Genomic DNA, 25,408 nt, shown 5'->3' on the forward strand with positions numbered 1-25,408 from the left:
TGTGCCAGGGAGACTGCACTCCTCCCACTCTTAGAGGTGGTGTCTTCTCATGAGGGAGCAGTATATGCAGAAAGCTTCTACTGAGGACAATGTGGAAGCTTCCACTGCTGTTGGCCTGGCTCTACCTGCTCTGTGGCGAGAGAACTTGCACACTAGGGCTGTCAACTGGGCACTATAGTAAAAATGTGGGTGTGAGGACTGAATAACCTTCCCATGGACACCCCAGAAAGACAGAAGAGCAGCCCCTTGAATTGACAGCAATTTCACTTTATTCGTTAACGTTACAACTTATTTTCTTTGTGCCCTCTCACCGTTCTCCCCATGCATGGGCAATGGGCAGAACCAGTCAGTCCCATGCACTGAAAATAAGGAACAAGAAGCATCTACAAGAGTATTTCAGCAATGAGATAAATTCCCCTAACCCCAGCCATGAGGGGGGAATTAATACTGATGTGTTCTCACCCATCACTGGGTCAGAGTAGCGGGGTGGGGGGAGGCGGGGGAGAACCTATTCAAAACAGGTAGGTTACTACTTGCCTCAGAAGAATCCAATATAGATTGAAATGGTGCCCGCATGAACCTCTGATATTCATAGCTTAGTGGCATCTCACAAGAGGGATGTTTCACTGTGGTTTTAGATAAGATGGTGGATGCCCTATCACTTGCGACTTTTCAAGCTAGACTGGACAAGCCACTGAGAAATGTACTGCGGGGAACAATCTTGCTTTGGCGCAAGATGGGCTCATCCACTTGTACAGAGGACATGTTAATGATTCAGGGTGATCTGGATCACCTGGCAAACTGGGTCCAAGCAAACAATACGCATTTTAATACAGCGAAATGTCAATGTATACACGTAGGATCAAAGAATGTAGACCATCCTTATATGATGGAGGACTTTGTTATGCGAAGCAATGACTCTGAAAAAGATTTGGGGGTCATAGTGGATGACAGCTGAACATGAGCTCCCAGTGTGATGCTGTGGCCAAAAGAGCTAATGTGATCCTGGAATGCATAAACAGGGGAATCTCAAGTAGGTGTAGAGAGGTTATTTTACCTCTGTATTTGGCACTGGGTGCGACTGCTGCTGGAATACTGTGTCCAGTTCTGGTTTCCACAAGTCAAGAAGGATGTTGATAAATTGGAGAGGGTTCAGAGAAGAGCCATGAGAATGATTAGAGGATTAGAAAACATGCCTTATATAGTGATAGACTCAAGGAGCTCAATCTATTTAGCCTACCAAAGAGAAGGTTAAGGGATGACTTAATTACAGTCTATAATTACCCATATGAGGAACAAATATTTAATAATGGGCTCTTCCATCTGGCAGAGAAAGGTATAGCACAATCCAATGGCTGGACGTTGAAGCTAGACAAATTCACGCTGGAAATAGACATATTTTTTTAACAGTGACAGTAATTAACCATTGGGACAATTTACCAAGGGTTGTGGTGGATTCTCCATCACTGACAGGTTTTGAATCAAGAGTGGCTGTTTTTCTAAAAGTCTGCTCTGGGAATTATTTGGGGGAGGTTCTCTGGCCTGCGTTATGCAGGAGGTCAGACTAGATGATCACAAAGATGCCTTCTGCTCTCGGAATCTATGAATAGGCCTTTTCCATCTCCACCTCTTAGGATTTTTTTTTTAAACGTCTTTCCTTTTAGAAATGGTCCCATGTCTACAGTAGCAAGTCTCAGGCAGTCACAGGCAGAGAGGAAATGGGAGGGAGAAGATATGTTTGCAATCCTGCCTCCTTTCTCTCTCCAGGTTTCCAGTGAAGCAGATTTGCTCTGTCACTCAGGACCAGGCTCTCCTCCAAATGCCAGGAATGCCCCATAAACCATTTTGTTAATTTCAACAGTGCTTCCCTTGAAACCACTATAGAAAGTGGTGCGAAGGATTTTGGGATAGCATCTGAGGAGGAACTGTTGTGAATGGCGGCAACTGGAGGTCTTGGGACACAAAGAGTAAGCACCCTTGTTTCATGATGAGGGGGTCTTCCCTTCAGAGGCAGTCACTGCTGGCCCTGCATGGGCTACAGTAACCACGGTTAAGTGACACAGTGATTGCCAGGGTGCCCATGCTTCTACAGCCTTTCCAGACTGAGCCAATGAGATGCTGAAGGTGCGTCTACGCTTAGGGCAGCATGTAGAGACACTGTATGCCCTGCTAGTATGGGTTTAAACAGCGGTGTTGACAGTGAGGCATGGCTTAGGTGAGTAGAGTGCAGTGCCCCACACATCTGAACACTAGGGAATGTACCCTACACAGCTCCCCACACGCCCAAGCAGGGCCTGTGCTGCTATTTTTAGCAGTGTAGTGTCCCGTTGCCTCCCCACTGCCAGAGGCTTCCACTGCCATAGTGAAAAGCTCTGGCCGTGGGGAAAGGCTCCGGCAGCTCTCCACTGCCAGAGAGTTTCACTGTGGTTTGTAGCTACACACCACAGTGACAATTGTGGCTGCAGCTTGCCTTGCACTGCGGCCTGTAGCTACACCTACCCTACGCACCACCACAGACAGGCAATCGAATGTGGGCTTCCCATGAAGAAGCTGCTGAGCACTTAGCCCTGTTTCTGCAGCACTCCCAGCCATGAGGGAATGGGAGACTGGGACTTGAATCCAGGCCACCTGCATAGCCATGTTAAGCACTAACCTTTACACCACCAGCCAGATGTATTTTAGTTAAAGCGCTTTGTTCTCTTCCTGTCAGGACTGCTGTGAGAAAGTCGGAGACACCAGTTGCAGCAAGGAATTCAGGCTTTTGTTCCCTCTAGCAGATTCTTCAATTCTCTCTAGCAACTATTCTGGATTAAAGTCACTTTTATTTCAAAACAGAGTGTCCACATAAGGAGTTATTCGGAATAGCTATGCTGGTCAATTTCCCCATGTAGACAAATCCTTACAGAAACATCAGTTATAAGCTAAATATTCCCTCTCACCCTCCCATCACGCTACAATTATCTATTATTATAATTCCTGTTGGCATGATACACGTAGTATTTCCTGAAGAAACATGAACTAAAGCAGTGATGGCCAATGGGACGCGCATACACATCCCAAGTGCCTGCCACAGTGATAGCCCCAGTTCTCTGTCCATGGTCCTGGCTGATTCCAGGGCCAGTTGGTCACTGCAGAGATTTCCGTCCCACATTCTCTGCTTGGGAAGATGCATTTCAGCTCCACCTCCTCGCTTACCAGACCCTGCAAGGGGATTCGCAGAGCCTTGGCGGGGGGTTGCCACAGTGCGAAGGGGTCACAGGAAGGAGGTGTCTGTGTGTGTATGTTATGGGCCCTCTGACGCTTGGAGGACTTGACTGTAAGTTGAATGGAAGCTGGATGGGGCCCGGCCTATGTTACTTTGCTCAGGGCCCCACAGAACATAGCATTGTACCAGCACTAAGGACCCAACCCCGCTCTCATTGAAGCCAATGGCAAAACTCCCATTGATTTCAGTTGTGCAGGATCAGGGCCTAGAGAAACACCCACCTTCCATTTAAACTTTCACTCTGTTCTTCCTTTTTACCCTTCCCACTCTCCCTAGGTCTCCCTCTTCACACCCACACAACACACCCCACCCCCTTAAAATATGGTTGCTAGCAGGCGCAGCAATCATGCAGTTGGTATGTTGGCTCTGAACAATCACTTTTTCTCACGTGCCATCTCTCTTCAACCTTCTCCAGCTACAGAGCTCACGGACCAGGGACAATACAATTGACTCAGGTATCCTCCATTGGTTAGGGGTGTAACTGGGACTTCCTGGCTTCAACCACCATGTGAAAGGGGAAATATAAAAGGCAAAAGGCATAGGAGGCTGACCTCGTGTAAGGCAAAAGTCTCGTTCTGATTCAAGTCATTTCCATGCAACAGCTTATCCACCCAAATGAAGCGATTTTGTCACCTTCAGTGGGCAACCAGCTAGCGCCAGCCCTATTTTGCCTGCTGTCATGGTCCCTCCTCAGTGGTGCAGTTATTCTGAATGGTCTTTGTGGTCACCAGGACAGTGGCCCCCAGCTCTGTTGCTGGAAGTGGAAAGCCATGGTCACGTTCTTCATTGCCGGCGGAGAGAACAGAGAGCTGAATGACATCACTTCCTGCCCCACCTTGGAAGACTGGCTTCCTCTTTGAGAAATCTCCTCTTCCTGCTGGCCCAGCATGCTTCAGGGTGCCATTCACATGTTGGCATGTGGCCAGTACGAGATCATCTTCTTCTGGCAGTTTCGGTCCCTTACAGGCCTGGCTTTCACAGGAAATGACACAGTCCAGGTTTTCTACAAGGGGAAAAAACCTGATTAATAATGCACAAGCCAGGGTGGGCTGTATAGCTCAGGGCTGAGCTACCCTCCATGACATCCTCCTGCAGGAGCACATGCAAGATGGAGGTGGGGTGCTGCAGTGAAGGAGGGGGTTAAAGGGCCATGGGCATTCCCTCTGTTGTCAGCAGGCAGCTCCAACAACCGTTCAGCTGTCAGACCTCCCTCCCCACCCTTGGGACAAGCCCCTCAACCTTCACCCCAGCTGCCAAACTATTCTTGTGCTCCCAGTGACAAGTGGGAGAGGTGTGACAAGGAGGAGTTCTGCCTTTCCTCCCCATCCCGCCTCCCAGAGACCATGTCTGCATTAGCCAGGTTACACTGACAGTTCCCCTCCCAACCTGCGGAAGAACACCTGGCATCCATGCTCAAAAGAGAGTCAGACAATTGCTAAGGAGGCAGCACTTGAGGTAACTTACCCCCAGATGTTGTGGGGGTAAGACCTGAGCTAGCCTGAATTGGACGCATGCATCACCCTGGCACAGCTGGAGCTCCGTGAGCTGTGGAACAATAGACTGCAATGCTGCCTTCTCTAGTGTAGAGAAAGCCCCGGCTCTAGCTACTAGCTCTGCTCCTTCTGCTGGCTGCAAACCTCTGGGACATCACTGCGGGGAGAGGGGAGTGCGTTGGAGGGGAGGGGACACCGTGGGACACTATGTTGGGACGGAGATTGCAGTCTCTGGGTTGCTGGCTGAGGATCTGCAGAGCAGGGAGGGTGCATTTTGGGGGTGGGAGAAGAATGGGGTAAAGTGCATGGAGGACATTTCTGGGGATGGGTAGTTGGCTGAGAGCGCAAGGCCTTACACTCAACATCGTTTCTTGGTTTATCTGTAACAAGATAACTTTTGAACACCACCTCTGATCCAGGCCAGCATTTCAGGGAATGTTCCGGGCCTCAATGCCAGACCTCTGTTGATTCTGGGGGCGATCAGAACATCTATAGAGGGACAATGGGGAACACTTGGAGTGTCTGCCACCTGTGGATAGCACCCACTACCATCTTGCAGCATCACAATACCCCTGCTCACCCTCCCATCAGCATTTAACATCTTGACACCCTGAATACAGAAGAGAAATAATTGCTCTCCCTGGGGGGTGGACAGGCAGCCAGCAGGGACAGCTAGAGGGAAGAGGAGAGAGAAGGAGGCTTTCTTCATCCCTTCCTTCTTCCTAAAGTCCTGCCTCCTCAAAGCCTGCTCCAGCTGAGGGAGAGAGGGCACCGGCTGTCCAACCCTCCCTTCTGATGGGTGGGGGAAGGAAGACAGGTGCTTTGTGGAGGGAGAGGAGAGGGAAGATACACAGAGTCCCTGGCATGGGACCTTGGTGTGAGGGGAGGGGGAAGTAGGGGTAACAGAACCCCTGGCATGGTAGAGAGAATGGGGGACCCTCTTTAGGGGGAGGGAAAAGGGTCATGGGGGCACACAGAACCCCTGGTGGATGGGGGAGAGACTGGAGGATGCTAACATGGGGGCACCCAGAGCCCCTAGCAGGGGGGAGATTAAGGGGAGTTGCAGGGAGTTCCTGAAATAGAGGGGGATGCGAAGGTGGCCCACTGGGAGCTTGTGGGGGGAATGGAGGGATGGTGGGTGAAATGAGCTTGGCCTATGCAAGCTATGTGCGACCCCCTCCTACTATGGGGGTTTTGGATGACGGGGACATGGCTGGGGGTGTGTAAAAGGAGACCATCAGCCAGCACACTACGGAACTTGCCCAACTGAGGGAGCTGTCATCTGTCAAACCGCCTCACCTGGACCAGTTTAAGGTAGCCTGAGTGTGGACACAAGGGCAAACCTTCCACCAATTTATACTAACATGGTGGTGGGACAATCAATTTCTTTACCACTGACTGATCTCTCCAGTGCAGACAAGCCCTCATGGGTATGTCTACACTGTAATTAAAAACTCATGGTTGGCCTGCACCAGCTGACTTGGGCTGAGACTATTCAATTGTGGTTTAGACTTTCAGGCTTGGGCAGCTGCCTGGGCTCTAGGACACAGTGAGGTGGGAGAGTCCCAGAGCTCCTGCTAAGCTACAATTAAACAGCCCCTTAGCCTGAGCCCGAGTCAGCTGGCACAGGCCAGCCAAGGGTTTTTAATTGCAGTGTAGACATACCGTAAGAGAGCTGCCAATGCCTCCCATGCAGCTGCCTCATCCCTTCAGTGCCCACTTCTCGAGCTGGCAAGCCCCTCTCATGCACAATCCCCTCCCATCTACAGGTGATGGAGAGGCAGCTGCTTCTGTAGTTAAGGTCTCAGCACAGGAGTGCAAGTAGGGTGGTACCCTCCAGTACGCAGTACCGGCAAGAAATTTTTAGTAGGTACGGGGTACCGGAAAGACTTGGCACTAGCCCCTCCCCCTCCGGAGGGGGTAGGGCTGCGGTCTGCTCCTTAAAGGAGCAGAACATAGCTAGGGAGGGCATTCATTCTTTATATGGCTTTAACAGCACAATACATATGCTAAAAAACTTAAACAAAGGCTTTGTTTAAGTTTGTTTAAGTAATACAATACATATGTATTGTGCTGTTACATTGGTCAGGAGTCCTCAAGAGGGGAGGAGTGTGTGTGTGGCGGGGGAGAATGGAAGGTGTTTAAACAGAGTCTTTGATTCTGTTTCTCCCCTTGGTCTGAATTATCCATGACATTCATACTGCATCACATCAAGTCCAAATCATTAGAGGAATGCCTCTTTTTGCACTGACCAGAGGATGTTTGGATTCTGATGTCAGCCCAGTTCTGCAGCCTGATGGGAATCAGATGTTGTCCCCAGTGTACATATAATTCTTCTTTGCAGCCAAACTAGTCTAACAGACATTTTGTTAACTGGAACTGGAGCAGCAAAACAAAGAAAACAAATGCCTCATTTTCCAGCTTTGTGGGTGAGAGAACTATAAATGAAGATTATAATGCCAGACACTGATGGCCTTCAACCAGCTGCCTCAGGAATCTGCCAAGAACTTTGCTGAAAATATGTTCCTCATCTTAGCAACGGAGCTAAGACTTATCACACATCTATCCACCTTTCTTCAAATGAAGCTCCTTCTGAACTGACAGCTCAGGCATTGTCAATTTCATCCAGAACGATTTACAAACTTGGAACCTAATCCTGTAAACCCTTAATCATTTGATCAATCCCACTGAAGACAGTGGGACTATTTGCATGAGTATGGATCACTTTTGTGGTAAGCGTTTCAGGAGTCTGTTCTGTTCGTATAAAGGAAGTTGAATCTCTCATTGAAATGCAATGTTTGGGTACAATACCATAATGCAGTTTAGGATACAGTTCTACTTAAAATTTGTCTTTTAATAAATCATACATATGCTGAAATGGCTCCTCACCCAACTCCCATATTCCATATAAAGAGACTGAATACTACATATGTGGGGGAAAGTGAGTAGTTAAGCATGTTGATGTTTGTATATACAAAGGTGGGTGTCGGAGGGGATGGGGAGAGCATGGGGGCCCTGGGCTGGGGGCGGGACAGAGAGGAGTCACATAGAGGATCACATGGGGCGGTCACATGCTCTTCACCCCTGTGTCCCTCCCATGAGTGCAGTACTGGTAAGAAATGATTTCTACTTGCACCGCTGCAGCCAGGGTTCCTGTAACAGGGTGGCTCGCCCCTTTGGCTGGGAAGCCTGAGGCTAGCCAACCTTGATTTCTTAAGAGACACAACTGTGTTGAATTAGATGATTCCACCCACAAGCAGCAGGAAGTAAGCCATGGCAGAGACTGAGGAAATTCAAGCAAGGTTGCTGTAGGGAAGACCCGAACCCTGCGGGAGTTGGCCCAGCTAGGAGGGCTGGGAGTAGCCTGCTAAGGCAGGAAGAAGATCCTGACACAAGGCTGAGCGACAGTCATAGAAAGCCTGGGTATGGTGACTGCTTCAGTTCCATTACAAGCCCAATCTTCACTCCACGTTAGTTTAGGAAAATAAAAAGATTTTCACCAGCACTTTTTCTGATTGCTATTAGGATGGTGGGGGTGTCCCCCCGACCCCCTCACATTTCAAGTCATTTCATGAAATGATACTGAAGTTATAATTAATTTAAAAATGACCCTTTTTAGTCTCTCATGTCTCTGGCCCCCTCTTTTACACACTTAAACATATGCCCATGTTGCTATTTTAAGTCTTTTGAAGCTTTCTTTCCAGATTGCATACTGAAGCGTTGTGTTTGTGGCAGTCAGGCCTTGGGATCAGGGTTAAGGGAATTTCTGATGTCCGGAGTCTCATTTGAGAATGTTTAAACTATAAGACTACTCCATGCATCATGCTTGCTACCTTACCTTGTCACTTCCACACCCTTTCATGGATAGATTCTTTCACCTGTGGCATTCTTAGTATTTTAATGTTCGTGACTTATTGCAGCAAACTTCACTCTAATTCATTAACCAAGTGCTCTGCCTGGGAGCTGAAAGGCCCTGGATGATCTCTCACCCTAGCTGCTGCTGATACTGAGAGGAGCACAGTCATGGAGCCAGCATCAGTATGCAGGGACGGCTTATTCACAGGGAACTTTCCCCTCCTTCCCCCCAGCTCGGCTGCACAGAAACTTCGAAGCAGAAGGGGGAAGAGAACAGGAAAACAGCACATCTTACCCACTCCCCAGAAGCCACTGATGTGCTCAGGGAGACATGAAATTATGCATGACAGCTTCTGAGAAGAGAGCGTGGGGTTGAGTCAGCACAGAGGCACAAGCTCCCATGGGAAAAGAGACCTGGCCCCACCCAACCCAAGAGTGGCCTTGCCTGACTTTTGATTAGGGAGTACGGCCCCTTTGTGGCTGGGAGGGAAGGGAGGGAAGCCCCACAGCTCTTCTATACTTGAGGTTAAGACCAGCTTTCCACTTAAAGCTCGACTCTTCTAAGTGCTCGAAAATCTACATGGTTATGAGCTTGCCTTGAAAGCTGGCGTGCCTCCTGGGGGCACAATGCTCTGTTAGTGATCCAAATTCACAGCCACTTGAGCAAGAGGTTCCCAAGATGCAGCCTCAGAAAACCAGCTTTTCTTAAAGTTGAGAGATTCTGGCAACTTTTTTCTCCTGGCTAGAGCTCCAACCAGGGTCCTTCTATCATCCCACCAGGGTCTCCTGTGCTTGGGTTACCCCAATGGCACGCGTGGCACCCGTTAGCCCTTTGAGGGAAGTCAAATTAAAATGTTGTTTGAAAAAGATTTGCTTTTCCCATGAGACTTGTCCCAAGCTTCCCTTGTTTGTTCTTGAGCCTAATAGATTACACTGAGCCTGTGCAGACAGAGGAGTTGGGTTCTCAGGTTTGATAGCCTTCAAACTTTCCCTAGATAGTCAAAGGGATAAGCAGTAAACCTTTGAAGGTAACCCTCCCAGCCCATTAGAGAGACAAGGTGAGTGAGGTAATATCTTTGACTGGACCAACTTCTGTTGGTGAGGGAGATGAGCTTTCGAGCTAACACAGAGCTCTTCAGACCCTCCACCCAGCTCGTGTCAGATTAGTCTTACTTTGGGCAGAAATCTGGGAAAGGTTGGGAGGCAAATTGCTAAAATCTGTCCAGATTTTCTTTTATTTCAGGGGAATGTGAATGCTTGCTGGCAGGGGAGGAGCATGTTAGGGGGGTGGAGGAGCGTGGTGAATGGGGTGAGAGGGTTTCGGGGCTGCATTGAGGGATGGGGGATGAGTGATAGGGGAAGAGAGGGCTTGGGGAAGGGACACTGGGAAGAGGACAAGGGGGTAAGCAGCATAGGGATTGGGGAGCATAGGGGCAGGGGCTCCTGTCAGCCCTACATTCTTCCTTACTTTGTGTGTGCGCCATGATCTGGGAGGGAAGGGAGTTTCAGCCCCTCTCCCTTCCTCCATGTAAGCTGGGATCTGGTGCTCCCTGTCCCCCCCCACCGCCGTGGTACCTGAGCCCTGTGCCTCTGTGTGCCAGGATTGGGGGGGAGGGGCTGCCCATCTATGGTGATCGGGGTGGGGAGGGGCTCTGCTGGAGGGTCTGAGCCCCTCTTCCTACCCCCTCCCCCATGTGAATCAGGATGTGGGTAGCTTAGAACAGGCATACTCAGAGGATGTATCAAACCCACAGTGCTTGACACACATCAGAAAGTCCTGGTGGAGGGGAAGGGAACACCTCCTGCCATGGAGCAGTTCACGTGTCTCCAAGCTATTGTTTCAGGCTGTATTCATTCCCACTGAGTATTCTCTTTCATCCCAGAACATCTCAGCAAGATGAATGGACTACTTGACAACGCTCTGCGCTTGCAACTTTGAAGTTTGAAACCTACCCTGGGCAGAAATCTGAGACTGAACTGTAAACATTTGGGGAAAAGCTGCCTCTCAAGTTTTGTGATGTTTCTGGAGAAATGTAATCTGAGTACAGCAGAATATTCAGGAGAGGATGAAGCTATATTTGAAAAGCAAATCAATTATAAATGCAAATACTCCCTGGGAGGGGAGGGGTGGAAGAGTAGGTGGTGATAGGTGGCAGAGGAGGGGGATACATGGGAATGTGTGATGGGGGAGGTGAAAAGACAGGAGCAATAGGGAGTAGTGGACGAAGTTGGGGGGAGGGGGCTTCCCTTCTGTATGTGTGCTGGGATCTGAGGTAGCCCTGCTCTGCGCCCTGCCTGCTGTGGGTCCCAGGATCTGGGAACCCTGATCCTGGTGAGGTGTCTGGGCCCCTCTACCTGTCCCTCCACATGAGCTGGGGTGGGAGGGAGGAAGGGTAACAGATTTAAACATCTGAAATCCAGAACACAATTAGCTAAGATATACATCACCCCTATATGGGGTGGAGTGCGGGGTCTGAGAGGGAGTTAGGGTGCAGGAGGGGGTTCTGACCTGGGGCAGGAGGTTCGGGCTGTGGGCTCCGTCCAGGCGGCGCTTACCTCAGATGGCTCCCAGTCAGCAGTGCAGCGTGGGTAATGCAGGCTCCCTGCCCACCATGGCTCCACACTGCTCCCCGAAGCGGCCATCATGTTCAGCCCCTAGGCGGAGGCGCTGCCAAGCAGCTCTGCATGGTGCGCACTGCTCACCCCCGCAGGCGCCACCCCCGCAGCTCCCATTGGTCGTGGTTCCCAGCCAATGAGAACTGCGGAGCCGGTGCTCGGGGCAGGGGCAGTGTGTGGAGCTTCCCTGATCACCCCTGTGCTGAGGGGCCAAGGGGCATGCTGGTCACTTCCGGGAGCCGCGCGGAGCCAGGGCAGGCAGGGAGCCTGCCTTAACCCCACTGCGCTGCCAACCGCACTTTTAATGACTCGGTCAGTGGTGCTGATCGGAACCGCCAACGTCCCTTTTCAACTGGGTGTTCCGGTCGAAAACTGGACGCCTGGCAACCCTAGGTTGGGGGGTGGAGAAGGAGACACACACCAGTCTTCTCTCCCACACTTAGTTACTGTAACAAACATGCAGTAAAACTGTCAAGGTTTTGGGACATAGACTGTGGATGAGATTTCTCTCACCAGCCCTGTTAGCAACTACACATTGCAAAGGCTATCCCCATTCCACTGGAACACAATGTGCGAGGGGGAAGAATCACTGAGGAACTGCATAGCAACCAGGTGGCCTAGTGCAGGGTTTCCCAAAATTGGGAATGTTTCAAAGGGTTGGTCGCATGGCAGCTCCTGCGGCTCTTGTCCCACAGGGCTGGTTGGGCTCACCTCCCTGCTCCAGGCACTACAACCTCTGGGGTCGCAATGCCACTCAGGTTTCGTCCAGCTGTCATGATGATGAGAGCCTCAATAGGCCAAATTTGAGTGAGTCGCACTGTAACCCCATGAGCCAGGTCAGAACTCTACTCACAAATTTGGTCCAGTCAGGGGGCGGGGCCAAACCTGAGCAGCGCTGCAACCGCGGAGGTTGCAATACCGGGAGTGGAGAGCCAAGCCCAGCCAGCCCAACAGCACAGGAGCTGCCACCCACTAGGGGGCCAGGACCCAACCAAGACCACCCCAAGGCTTCCACCCCCAGACTATTTACTGGGACGTGGCAGGACGTAAACATTTACAAATGGGTTCTGAGCCCAGAAAGGTTGAGAACCACTGGCTTAGTGGAAACACCACTGTATTTAGACTGTTCCTAGCTCTGCCACTGGCCTGCTGGGTAACCCTGACAAATCAGTTTCCCACCTGGAGAATGGGGATAAGGATGTAAAGTTGTCTGAGAGCTACTGATGAATTGCACAATATAAAATCTAGGTCTTTTAGTTATTACCTTGCCACAGTAGCATATCAACTGCAAATCTAGGTGAGAACTACACCTGTCTAAATGGCCACTAACTCCTACTAACAAACATTTCTCTTTCTGTTTAAAAATCTAGGAAATTAAACGGGGAAAAAACATTGCCCCAGAGTGCAGGTTGCCCAGTGATAGCTTGTGCCCTTCCAGCATGTTGAGTTCAGCAAAACTCAGACTTGAGAAAACCAGGAACTAGAGTTCAGGTAAACACCCAGACAACCGTATCTTCACGCTCTTTGAGTGATGCCCCAATACAACCATAACACACACATTTGCGCTGTCTTTTTACTGTACTGGACAGGGGCTACCTGCCCCTGCCCTATGCTCCAACACGGAGCTTACTCCCCTGACCTAATACGATACTTGAAAAATTGAATAACCACTCCATACCCTTCTACAACCCCTTCACACCTGCACACAGGAGACCACCAAACCTGTACTTTCCCATACCCATCATTAAATCCACCAATAGCTCTCACATCCCACCTCACTACCGATGATACCCATGGCAAGAAGACCCCAGTGTCCTGCTACTGATATGACCGATGCAATTCTGTGCTGAAATGATGCTGACGGGACCCTCAAAATACACGCGTGCACCTCTTCCTTTGATCACACCCTGGGGGACTCAGACCCAGACCTCCTCATATCACAATTACAGCTCCTCCAAGCTGCTCCAACATATTCCTCTACCATTCAATATGGCTCCAACTAGCACAGTGAATGCAGCTGGAGCGCATGCAGACAGTGGCAGATTTAGAATTAGTGGAGCCCTGTGCTCAGCTCCATTTTTGGGGCCCCTCCTTGGGACCCAGCCAAGAAAAAGAACATTCTCTCTTATCCCCCCCCAACCATTTTTCGTTCTTTTTTTCTTCATCCTCCTCCTATAAGTAATAGGAGGTAAATGAAAATAAAGTGAGGTACCTTGATTGTTTTGGTAGTCTAACTTATTTTTCCACAAAGACCACCTGAAAATCGCTGAGGGTCTCAGCGGACCACTTAATGATCTTTCCAAATATTCTTTGGACCTATTGGAAACTATTGGAAAGTGCTTTGGATAAGAGCTCTTTATTAAAAAAATGTAAAAAAACATTGGGGTGCGGGGTCTGGCCAGGACTTATGGTGCGGGAGGGGGCGCAGGGCTGGGGTTGCAGGGTCTGGAAGGGAGTTAGGGTGCAGGAGTGGGCTGGGGGTTGGGGTGCAGGGTCTGGCCAGGAGTTAGGGTGCAGGAGGGGGCTCAGGGCTGGGGCAGGGGCTTGGGGTGTGGAGCGCTTACCTGGAGCAGCTCCCATTTAGTGCGAGGGGTACAGGTGGGAATGTGTGTTGGGGGGTGCAGAAGCGCCCGTTTGGGGGTCAGGGTGGGGGGGAGATGTGGGGGGGGTGCAGGAGTCAGGGAGGGCAGGGGGCTGGGGGTGTGTGAGGGGGTGCAGGAGTCAAGGCTGGGGGTGTGGGCTGGGGTCATGGGGGTGCACCCAGCCCCCTGCCCTGAGTGGCTCACAGCAGGGAGCTGGGCGGTGGGGGGTATGTGTAGGAGCCTTTGCTCCGCCCTGCCCCGATTCCACCCCCTTCCCCAAGGCCCCGCCCCTGCCTCTTCTCCGCCTCCTTCCCCAAGTGCACTGTGGCCCTGCTCCTCCCCCTCCCTCCTGGAGCGACCTGAGCACCAGCAAACAGCTGTTTGGCGGCGGGGGAAGTGCAGGGAGGGGCGCGAACGTGGCACACTCAGGGGAGGAGGTAGAGGAGGGGAGATCTTGGCTGCCGGTGGGTGCGGAGCCTGCAGCAGGAGCCCCAGGAGCCGGCAGGACCAAGCTGCTGCCCAGCCCTGGGGCCCCCATCGTTGTGGGGCCCGTGCCAGGGGCAGCCTGTTTTTCACTGTAAATCCGCCTCTACACGCAGATAATTTCCAGTGGCTATTGCCAGCTCCCAGGGGGCAGAAGTAAAGTGGTGTGCGTATTTACCTGAACTCTATATTTTGTGGTTTCCAGAAGTTGAGTTTTGCTGAACTCTATGTTCTGGAATGGCATGAGCTATCGCCAGGCCACCATCTGTGTTAATGAACTTTTTTGCCATTTAATTATTAGTTTAGGATTAAAAGCACAACTTTGCAAGCATGAACAACTGGGTGTGTATTTCTAACTTGGAGAAAAAATCTGCAGAATTGCATACAAAATGGTAACTTCTCTATAGTTTTTATGAATCAACTTATAAAATCTAATGGAGCATTATAGCTCTGCAGCAAAATTCTATAAAGCAGGTAGAAAAAGCCTACAGAAAGGATCTCATTCTCTGTTCAGTGATGCAGTATTTTAGAATAATTCCAGTGGAGCCCTACTGCATTAATGCAGAACTTTTCCCCAAATGGTTGTGCTCTTTAGCCTGAAAGCAAATGCATTCTGGGCATTGTACTCATTTGTACCAACCTCTGCGAGCATCTATCACCTGTGCATACAGATGGATATGCTCAAAATAAGGGGGGAAGTGTTTGTGTCCATAAAGCTTCAAGTGCACAAATGGAGCTGAGATGGGGCCACTTGGAAAATTTCACTTTTTTTTTTTTTTTTTCTTGAGAGCTTCTGCAGAAGCTAGTGGGGCTTCTGGAGAAGAGCTGGGACAAGGATTTTGGCCTGTCTCATCTCGCTCGGAGCCCTGGGAGGCCTCGTTGCCTTACAAAGACTAAAGGAACTCAATCTATTTAGTTATGGAAGAGAAGAGTAAGAGGTGGTTTAATCACGGCCGAAAGTGCCTACAGAGGAAGAAGGGGTCTGATGCTAGAGGGCTCAGTAATCTAGCAGGCAAAAGCATCACAAGAGCCAGCGGCTAGAAGTTGAAGTCAGCAGAGTCCAAACTGGAAATGAGGCACAACACTTTAAGTGATGGGTAATTGGAACAGATTCTCAAGGGCTGTGGTAGATTCTCCATCACTTAGTCTGAATGTCTATCCAAAAGATGTGGTCAGGTTCAGACCCATGGGGTGGGACTTGATGAAGGAATCACTGGGTGAAATTCTCTGGCCTGTGTTACACTGGAGGTCAGACTAAATGATCCAATGATCCCTTCTGCCCTTCAGATCTATGAAACAAAGACACCTACCCTTGGGCTTTTCATTGGGGCTCCTCCTCTTCCTCTGCCGCCTCCTCCTCACTTGACAGGTCAGCAAGCCACAGAGTGCAGCCAGAATCAGGACTAGCCCCACTAAAGCAGGGATCCCAAAGATCAAACCTGGGCCAGGTGCTGGTGCTTGGGTTGAAGTGGGGGCTACGCTGTTGTGGCATGCTGTGGAGAGAATTAAAGCAAGATAGGCCGTGGTCAGCCCGAGGGGAGCTACTGTGCAGGCTTCAGGACGGCAAGCCTGGGTGGTCTCAGGGGCTGGGGAGTTAAAACACAGCGGATAATCCCAAAATTTTCATCAAATGTGGGGCAAATTCCCTCACCAATTGTAATTCCCAACATCTGCCCATTCTGACCCCCTTACACAGGGAAGTAATAGTCCAAGTCCCCCACCTTCTCTCTTCTAAACGATCCTTATTTCACCCAGAGTGCGGATGGGGCACCTCTCATATTGTCTGTCTTTTCCATCGCTGGGGTGAGTTGAAATCTCTCTCTCTCCCTAGCTGTTGGGGTCTCATTCACCTTTCTGTCTCTCCCTCCTCCCCTTCCCTGGCTGCTGGTGACTGTCCCATTCCTTTGTTTTTCTTTTCCCCACACCGCTCCGGATGAAGCTCCCCTGCCTTCCTGAACCCATCCCCACCTTCTCTCTCTCATTCCTTCAGTCCCTGGAATCTTTCCCTCCAAGAGGGGGCCGATCCCCAATGGGGGCCTGATCCCCCTCCAGGGAACCCAGGGGCTGCCGCTCTCCTCTTACTTGTGTCCTCCTCGGCGTGTCCAGGCAGTTCTGTGCACCTCACACATCCCTTGGTCAAGGGGTCAAAGCACTGGGGAGGGGAGCAGGCAGCGTCTGGGTGTCTGTCTGAGCTTCCTCGCATCATGTCCGAGTCAGATTCAAAATTCCTTTATTGTCCAGAGATTTAGACGAATGCCGCCCAAGTGTGAATTCACAGAGCCCTGGGGGCTGTGTCAGAGGGAGATACAGTCTGTCAAGCTGTGTCTGTCCCTCGGGGGCTCCAGCTCTCTGCACTTCCCCCAGGGCGGCCCTTTATCAGGGGAGGAGGAGAGGAAATGTGCTGAAGGCGTCAGCCAAGCCTGCCCACGCAACACCCCCGCTCAGCCCATCTCCCTCCCCCAACCTGCCCATCTAACAGATCCATAGCCCATAGGAGCCACCACACCAGCGCTGACTAGTTGTCCTTCTAGTCCAATAACCTGCTTCCTGCCACACCACAGCCAACCACTAGTTGATACTCCAGTCTCTCCTCCAGGGACAAGCATTGCTTGTAGAAGGAATCCAAGCAAGTGAAAGCCACAACTCAAACTCTTTCTCAGTCACTGCCCACTAGTCCCATCCCTCTTGTCTTTTCACTTCCCTTTTCACTCACTACATCTCATCTCTCTCACCACCACTTTGGTTTTGGTTTGGAGGCCTCAGCTGCGCCCTGCTTTGCGGCCTTCTCAGTTTCTGCCATTCACCCTTCTTTATCTCACTTTGAAGGGATTCCCATTCCAACCCAGGGCTGGTTTTTGCCTCATTACGGTGTGAGAGAGCCCATTTGGGGATCGGAGCTGTGGTTTCTGGGTTTATGACTCCACTTCTCAGCACAAGTATCAGTAAAACTAGAACGCTCCACATGGGCCCGTACTTAACGAACACCCGCCCCGCCTCTGTAGTTCTGAGCTACAGATATGTCTGAACATGGTGGAATATTACTCAGCATCACATGTGTTGTATTTGTTCATGTTACACAAATTATTTATTTTGCTTCCTTTTTGCAGCTAATCTGCCTATTCATTTCTATGGCCCTTTTCTCCATGGAATCAGAGCACCTCCATGTCTGTTATTTTGAACTTGCAGCTTCCCCTACTATTCCTATCTTGGTCTTCTCTCCACAGCTCTGCCAATGCACCTGAATCCTAACCTGCAGCGCCCTCTGCTCTTCCAGTTCCTGACTTCTCTTGAGCAGCAATATCCAATCATGCCAAACTGGATTTGTGATGTAAACAATTCCTGGCTAGAATGAGACTGAAACCCTCAAAACTCATGACACTTGTGACCTATGTCATAGAGGAACCCATGTCTGGTCCAAAGCCCAGTGAAATTAATGAAAAGACTCCTACTGACTTAAGTGTGCTTTGGTTCATGCACTTAACACATTAACTCTTTTGTGTCGTCAACAGCTCTTCCCTTTTTCCGCAACCAAAGCAACTGCAGGATGGATGGTTGTTTCACAGCAAGAGCTGTTATTCCAGTTGTTATTCGGAGAATCCTAGACCCTGGAGATGAAAGAAACCAGTGATGTCCCAGCTTGTCTACTACCCGCAACCCTCCCTTGCTTCTTCCCTGCAGCATATTCTTCATTGTTTTGTCCAGTCCTGTTTTAAATTACCCCAAGGATGGGATTTCACCACTTTCTTTGGGGGGCTCTTGTAGTTGAATAGATCTTAAATATTTCATGACATCTACTCTAGATTTCCCTTTGATCAGTTTCATCCACTTATTCCCAGCCTTACCCCTCACACCACTCTACATAAAGCTCCATAATTAATAGGAAAGAGAACATTTCTTCTCCAAATACACACTTGGGGTAGGTTGAGACTCCTCTGCAGATGAGACTCCTCTGCAGGGACCCAGGATATCTGTCAGCGATTCTTGCCTGATTCCTCCTGTCCTACAGCAGATTGCTTGGGTGTGAGAATCTTCTTATCTTTCCCCTCCTGTCACTTCTCACCACTTCACATGTATTCCTGCTGGACTGCAGGACCATCCTGCAAACAAGAAAGCTGAGTTCAAGTACCTTTCAAACAGGAGAAAGCATTGTGGGAATGCTCTCGCCATGAGGCAGCACTCATGAAGGAACAGGGTGGACGAATGGAAAGAGGACTCTTACAAAATCCATACGGGTGGTTTGAAAATAAATCATGCTGTACACATTTTTACAGTGTTGAGATGTTAAAAAAACTACAACAGGCATTTTTCAACCCATCCCCAAGTATTGTCAGGCTTCAGCATTCAAAAATCATGAGTGGCACTCCCCAAAATTGTGAAATCGTCTCAAAAATAATATATATAGGGTTCTTTTTCTTTGCCTTCTGGCTTTTGAGTCTTCCAGGTTCACTTGGATCATGTTTTCAAGCTTTTAGCCACAATCATGAGGGCTAGAAATGTACTTTTGCCTTTCAGGGAAAACTGGGATTATCTTGTACTCACTTAACTTCAGGAACTGCAGCTTTAGCAAAAACACCAAACATCCTGTGACTCACAACAAAGTTGCAGGAGTTGATCCTATTAGGTTGGTAAAAATCCTTTCCAAAGCCCAAAGCCCCTGTCAAGTCCAGCTCCTATGGAACGTGATTTAGCACTGCTGCCGAGACCTGAGTGAAAAAGACTCTCCCTGCCCTCCCGACCCCCGAATGCTCTCTGCTTCATTAATGTATGTTAGCAGCCCCAAGAGTGAGATGCACTTCTCCTGTGTGTGAATAGGGTATTCCATTTTTTTTTTTTTTTTTTGTAATTGACCCAGGGCAGGTGACTGGGTCTAGGAAATAAAGACCATGTGGCACTCTGTGTGTCATGCCCTCATTACACATAGAGACAAGATGTTCAGGCCTGAAACTTCAACTGAGAGTATGGCACGGCATTTCAAAGAGCCAGGGCACATATCCCATTGATATGATGGCTTCAACTGACAGGTGATTAACCTCTGCAAGGCCTCTTTAATAAACATCTCTGTAGCCAACAGCAGTAATTCAGCCCCTGTAAGATGCTGTTTGCAAAACATTGAGTCTGAAAAGCTTTCACTAAATAGGAGTTCTCTCTGGTACAGTCTCAGTGTTGCTATATAGACACATACACTCATTCCAGTCCTGTTTCCAGCTCTCTGCTGAGTGTGTTGGATGCAGGAATCATGACAATGCTCATGCCCAGTGCGATTCCACCTCTGCAGACATCCTTCGTCATCGGGCTCCTGTGGCACCCACTGGTTTGGGGTGGTGTGATGAGTCAGAGCAGTAGGCTGCTTACACCCATATAATGATCAGCTACCATGCTCTTCAGAAAATCTTTCTCTGGAAATATGTGTCACCAGGCAAATGGCTTCTTTGCTCGCATTAATTTCACCTGCTATTGTCTTTTTCCAAGAGGGACAATCACTCTATTTCCCATTGGCCTTCTTTACTTTCCCCGACCCAGTTCTTTTGTGTTCTCTCTACTCCAGTCATCTCAATGACCCTAGTCTCCGGTTTCCATCTCTCCTCCCCCCCCGCCACAACCCGCCACACACCATCTCCCTCTGGCCATCTTACCCCTCCCTCTTTTCCTTCTTCTTTCCACATCTCGCTCTTTCTTCTCTCTTCTGTCTTGTTGCCCCTTTACTTAGGGTAGGAGGCAGGATTCTTAGGTCCTATTCTTATTTCTCCCATGAACTAAGTACGTGACCTTGGGCTCATGGCCTCACTCATGGCCAAATTTTCAAATGGGGGGGTCTAAATAAAGCCAGTTAAGTCCATATTTTAACAGCTAGGGCTGGATTTTCAATACAGCTCAGCACCCAACAGCTCCCATTTGGGCACCTTAACAAAAACCAAACAAACAAAAAATGGAGACGCTAATCCTTAGCCAACAGCACAGGATGTGAAGCTCGATGCATTCGTGTTTGTAAAGTGTGCTGTCCACACACTGTGTTGAAAGCTGCCGCTGCCTGAATGCACATTGTTAATGATCAATAATTCTACCCTTTTCTGTCACTCTACCCAATTTCTCTCTCTCGCTCATCTTTTGAAGTCCTGTTCTGTCACTTTCAGTCTCTATCTGATTTTCTCTTGCCACCCTGCCTTAAGCCCTATTGTCTGCATCTCTTCTGTGGGGCAGATAGTGAGCTCTGGGTTCCCACTGAAGTTCACTCACTCATCGAAAAGCCCCATTGTCTTCCACGGAACTTTACTCATATGACTAACGACTTACCCAGGTGAACCAGGGGTCCATAGTACAGACCTGTATGTCAGGCCCTTTCCCCTTTGTCTCATGCATCTTTCTCTGTCTCTTTACTCTCGACGAACAACTAATCCATTTGGATCAGCATGAGTTAAACCCGGCTCAGCAAGTGGTTAATGGCTGTGAAAGGTTTGCAACTAAAAGTGCTACATGACAGGCAAATATCGATAATAACTCACATGAATAATTAAATAGCAGAAAGTTGACTCACTGGCTAAGAAAATTCGCATTTCTCATCTTGTTTGTGAAGAGATGGAAGCCCCAGGAGCTTAGGAATCTAGTTAACCCAGTAGCTTTTATTAAAGAAATAAAAAAGGAAAAGTATAAAAACAGCAATTAAAAGTACGGCTTAGTTCTGGAGCTGGGAAAATCCCTCAAAATAACTTCCACTAACATTCACTTGAATGCATCAAAAATTGAATCTGCATCAGCTGAGTTTGCACCCCATTGTGTCTGGTCCCCACAAATATCTTAGCAAAGGACTCTACCGGTGGAAATAATCACGGAAAGAGGGAATTAAGGACCTGCTCCTGCAAACACTTACACATACAAATAATTTGACTCACACAAGTAGTTCCAGTTATACCAACAGGTGGGTAAAGTGACTCATCTGCACGTTTACAGGATTGGGCCTCTATATGTCAGAGAATATCCATTAAAAGTTAATGCTGAGCTTATCTACATGACTATTTGCACAGGAAACCTGATTCTATGGGCTTGTCTAGATTAGAAAAGTTGCACTGGTGTAACTAAATTGATTTAAAAGTGACTGAGGTCAAGTGGGGCAAGTTCCTAATGTAGATGCACTTAAACTGGATTAAACTTTACTTAAAACTATTATTTCACCACTTTATCCCTCACTTAAGTGCACTGATAGTAGGGTTCAAACCCCCGCTTAAAGCATAGATTTAAGTGAGGCTTAAATCCATTTGGGTGCATTGGAATGAGATCACTTTTAAAACAATTTAGTTACATCTATGCAACTTTTGTAATGAGCACCAGGCCTTAGAGTTACGCTCATCAATAGTCTGACTCAAAGGCTGTGGTAATCAATAGGAGTCTTTCCATTGACTCAATGGGCTTTGGAGAAGGCCCCAAATCAGGGAACAGAAACAATTCTACGTCACGTAGGAGTCAAATCAAAACTAACCAACCCCGTTTGAATTTTGCATATTAATCACTTGTAACAAACTGTTCCCGGAAGAGCTGCAGACCAAAGATTATTCACAGGAATGCTTTGGTGAATATTGTTGAATAATGAGTATATCAGAGAGAACAGTAAGGTGCTTGCGGACAATTTCCAAACAGAAGAAGAGGCTACATTGGCCAAATAAATTATTGGCTGCAGCTATTCACTCAGCTCTGTGCAGTCCATCTCCCCCCCATCCCCCTCCATTAGCATATCTGCAGCACCAGCAGTCTGGCCACCATTCAGCACACGCTTCTCAGTCCCATCGGAGTCTTGGGGACTACTCACAGGCTTAAAGTTAGCCACCCTGCTGACCTGGGGCCTGCGTCGGTGACAGAATGACAAATCAGTGCTTCCATGACAGCTGTAAAGTTAGAGTGGCAACTAAATAGGAATAACGGTAAGATGAACCTGTGAATGCTGGCATACTAAATGTCTTCCAAAATCAGCTGGCAACGCGTCGCTGCGGTTGTTATGTTAACTGATTCACTCTCTTAGTTAGCGTGGCACATCATGGTATGCTGCAATCTGACAGCAAATCAGGAATGGACAGTTATGACAAACACACAAGGACATCCCCCACCCTATACACTGGGAAGACCTAGCTGGGCAAATGCTCATAGTATTTTATCTCCCACCGACACAGATCCGGAGGGGTCTGACCTTTTTATTTCCTACCATTTGGCAACACCCATCGAGCTTGTTATGCCAATAAAATATTTTGAATTTGAATTTGACTACAGGCTGCCAGGGATCAGATTACAGCCCAAGTCAGCCCCAGGAGCTTCAGCAGGGACTGTCATATTTCAAAGGGGACATATGTGCTTGTTTGTGTATCAGCTCACTTACACACCTGTTTTTGTTGATTGATAAGTAAATAAATGAACATCCTCAAATCTGAGTGATCACCTCTAGTATTGGCTGAAATTGGCACTACAGTTGTCTCTCTGTGGGCAAGGAACTAGTCGCTGCATTTTGGAAGACTTCAGCTGAAAGTTTAACCTTTCCCTCTTCTTTTGATGGGGTACAGTGAGACCGGGAACACTGGGTTCAATTTGATTTAGTTGTTTGTATCATCTCTCTGCTTAATGATACAGACGAAGGCTTCTTTGGCTCCTAGTGGCATAGGATGCCCTGGATCATGAATAGACAGAAATCCAGCAAACTCTTGGGTGTACACATGGTCTCATCTTGGCCCCTGAGGCCAAGTCAAGCTTAGACTTAGGCCAAGCTTAGCTAGGGTCTGCCCTTGTAAAGTGCTAAGCACTCTCAACTGTTATGAACTTTGGTGGGGTTACACGGTAGGAGCAGACTTTGTAACATTCCATTAAAATGAATTATCTGAAACATTTGGGGGCCAGATTCTGATTACAATCACACTGGTGTGAATCTGGAATAATTACATTGGCTTCACTAGAGTCACTTAGGATTTACACTGGGTATAACTGAGATCTGAAGCTAGCCCTATGTTTGGCCATGATTTCAAATGTCTGTCTGTTCTCTTTTGTCCAGCATCATGGTACATGGCCTTAGTGGTTAACATGGAGAGCTTATTCAGTTGTCAGGAAAGCAATAAGGTAGAGAAATTAGGTGGGGAAAAGAGAGATGGAGGAGTGTGCGACAATGAGGAGAAAGAGAAGAGAGTTAGGGAGATGGAAAGGGGATGATGTGCGTGAGGTCCTGCAGGTGGCCATGAACCATACAAATTCCTCCTTCCCACAAGGAATTTTCTGCCCTACTGGGTGAACTCCATTCAATTACCCAAAGATGCTTTCAAAAAGATACCCCCTTCCTACAGCACACAAGGGCCAGATCCTCAGCAGGCGTCAATCAGCATCGCTCCTTCGATTTCTGAGCCTTAGGGATTGTAATGGCTCAAGGCAGAACAAGGACTAAGCAAGGAAAAAGAAGGGATGCCAAGTGAAAGTACACTCTTTTGATGCTGTACCTGGGTGTGCCTCTCTGGCAGGAAGGTAGGGGCAAGAAGGTCTTACCTCCCGAATCCCACCTTCCTTTCCATACAGAGCAGGGAGACCAGTCCCTCTTTGAAGTCTAGAACTGAGGAAGTCCTTGGTTCTTTCCAGCAGCTCAAGAGAATATCAGTTTTCATATGGAATGTTGGCTATTAAAACAAAAGCCCAAATTCTGCTTTCAGATAAAGTCAAGGAGGTTGACAGGTGTGAGAGTAGAATTTAGCCTGAAATTTTTAACATACAGCAATATGTGGTTGTCATCATTTAGCCCAATGCATTGCCTAGCTGCAGGAGTGGTGGGGTAGGTCAGAGATGCTGTGAGGAGGGTGCAAACATCTGGCCACTTTCCAGCACATCTTTCGGTTTGGCCCCTTCCCCACTCCTCTCATTCCCCGATGGTTTGGATGGGGATTGTTCCCCACTGCATATACTCTGTGCTGGTTTGCATGGTTGTCTAACACCTTCTTACCTCCTCTCAGGGGTCCTGTAAGGGGCACCTCCCTCTACCCTGGTTTGGGACAGACAGTCACAAGGACACAGACAGGACCAGATAACCATGATTCTCAGGCCTCTGGAAAGAATTTGAGGCACCTTTCTGAGGGTGACTGATTAATTGCTCATTTAGTCTGATAATACTTTAAAACAGAAATTTCCCTACTCCTCCCCCTCCCCCCGAAGCTCTCCCATCCTCCCTCCCGCCCCTCCCCAGTGGCCAGCTAGTTGCAGTGTTGCTAATTTAGTCATTTTCCAACTAGATCTAGTTGTCTGGAAAATGTTCTAGTTGGAGAAAACTGTCATTTAGTTGTCAGTTGGAAATCTGAATTGAAATTGAAACATTAATACACACTTTAAAAGCATATATATGATAAAATACTTGTACCTAAAAAAGCAAAATAGGTTTGAAAAGTGTGAACAAAGACTAACTTCCTCACACAGCTGTGCTTGTTATGACAATGTCGACACATTCGTTTCGGCCATGTTGGCTGACCTAATAATTTCAAATGATTTATAAACACCAATAAATCATAGAAATTGAAATGCTTGATGTTTATTGGTGTTTTATGATGTTTGAAATGTGGAGCAGAGAGTTAGCGCCGAATCGCCTTGCCAATGAAAACATACAGCCCATCTTTGCCCTCATGGTCTCACCCCTCAGCCTTTACCCCCCCTGTAAATACGAACAAATGTCAATTTTTGGGAAAACACTGCTTTACGGCACCATCTAATTAGGATGGTTTTAACCCCTTGCTCTCTCGTAGCAGGGCAATTCAGCGCCCCTCCCCCTTGCTCTCTCTGCATCATTTCCTTTGTGAATCAGGCTGGGGTTTCCTCCACTTTTTTGCATTTCTCCTATTTTGATTATTTGGCAATTCCACTTCAATCAATATTCGCTCAATTTAAGACTAATTAGTATTAAAATCAGCCTTAATTGTTACTCACATCCTCATGGTAATGTAACACTGGCCACATTTCAACTCTCTCATTTGGTGCAATGAACACTACAGCTGGCTTAAATGACTTCCTCCTTACCTGATTGAATCAGCAGCCACTCAAAAGAAATCCATACAGATTTCAGATGAGGGAACAACAGTTATGCACTGAATGTCCTAACGAGCAAGGGGGACTCAGCA

General features: G+C 48.4%; 1 protein-coding gene across 1 annotated transcript; it reads right to left on the bottom strand.

Annotated features, from left to right (window-relative positions):
* Positions 1 to 2,987: 2,987 nt before the first annotated feature.
* TNFRSF13C (TNF receptor superfamily member 13C) lies at positions 2,988 to 23,925 on the bottom strand. The gene is made up of 6 exons (XM_074950263.1): positions 23,799 to 23,925; positions 20,827 to 20,908; positions 18,206 to 18,391; positions 16,377 to 16,665; positions 15,605 to 15,787; positions 2,988 to 4,268 (listed from the first exon to the last, which is right to left on the bottom strand). Exons 4-6 carry the CDS (start codon positions 16,498 to 16,500, stop codon positions 3,943 to 3,945), a joined length of 633 nt encoding a protein of 210 aa, XP_074806364.1. The 5' UTR covers positions 16,501 to 16,665; positions 18,206 to 18,391; positions 20,827 to 20,908; positions 23,799 to 23,925; the 3' UTR covers positions 2,988 to 3,942.
* Positions 23,926 to 25,408: the final 1,483 nt, after the last annotated feature.

This window comes from Natator depressus, chromosome 1, assembly GCF_965152275.1.
Source record: "Natator depressus isolate rNatDep1 chromosome 1, rNatDep2.hap1, whole genome shotgun sequence".
NCBI lineage: Eukaryota > Metazoa > Chordata > Testudines > Cheloniidae > Natator > Natator depressus.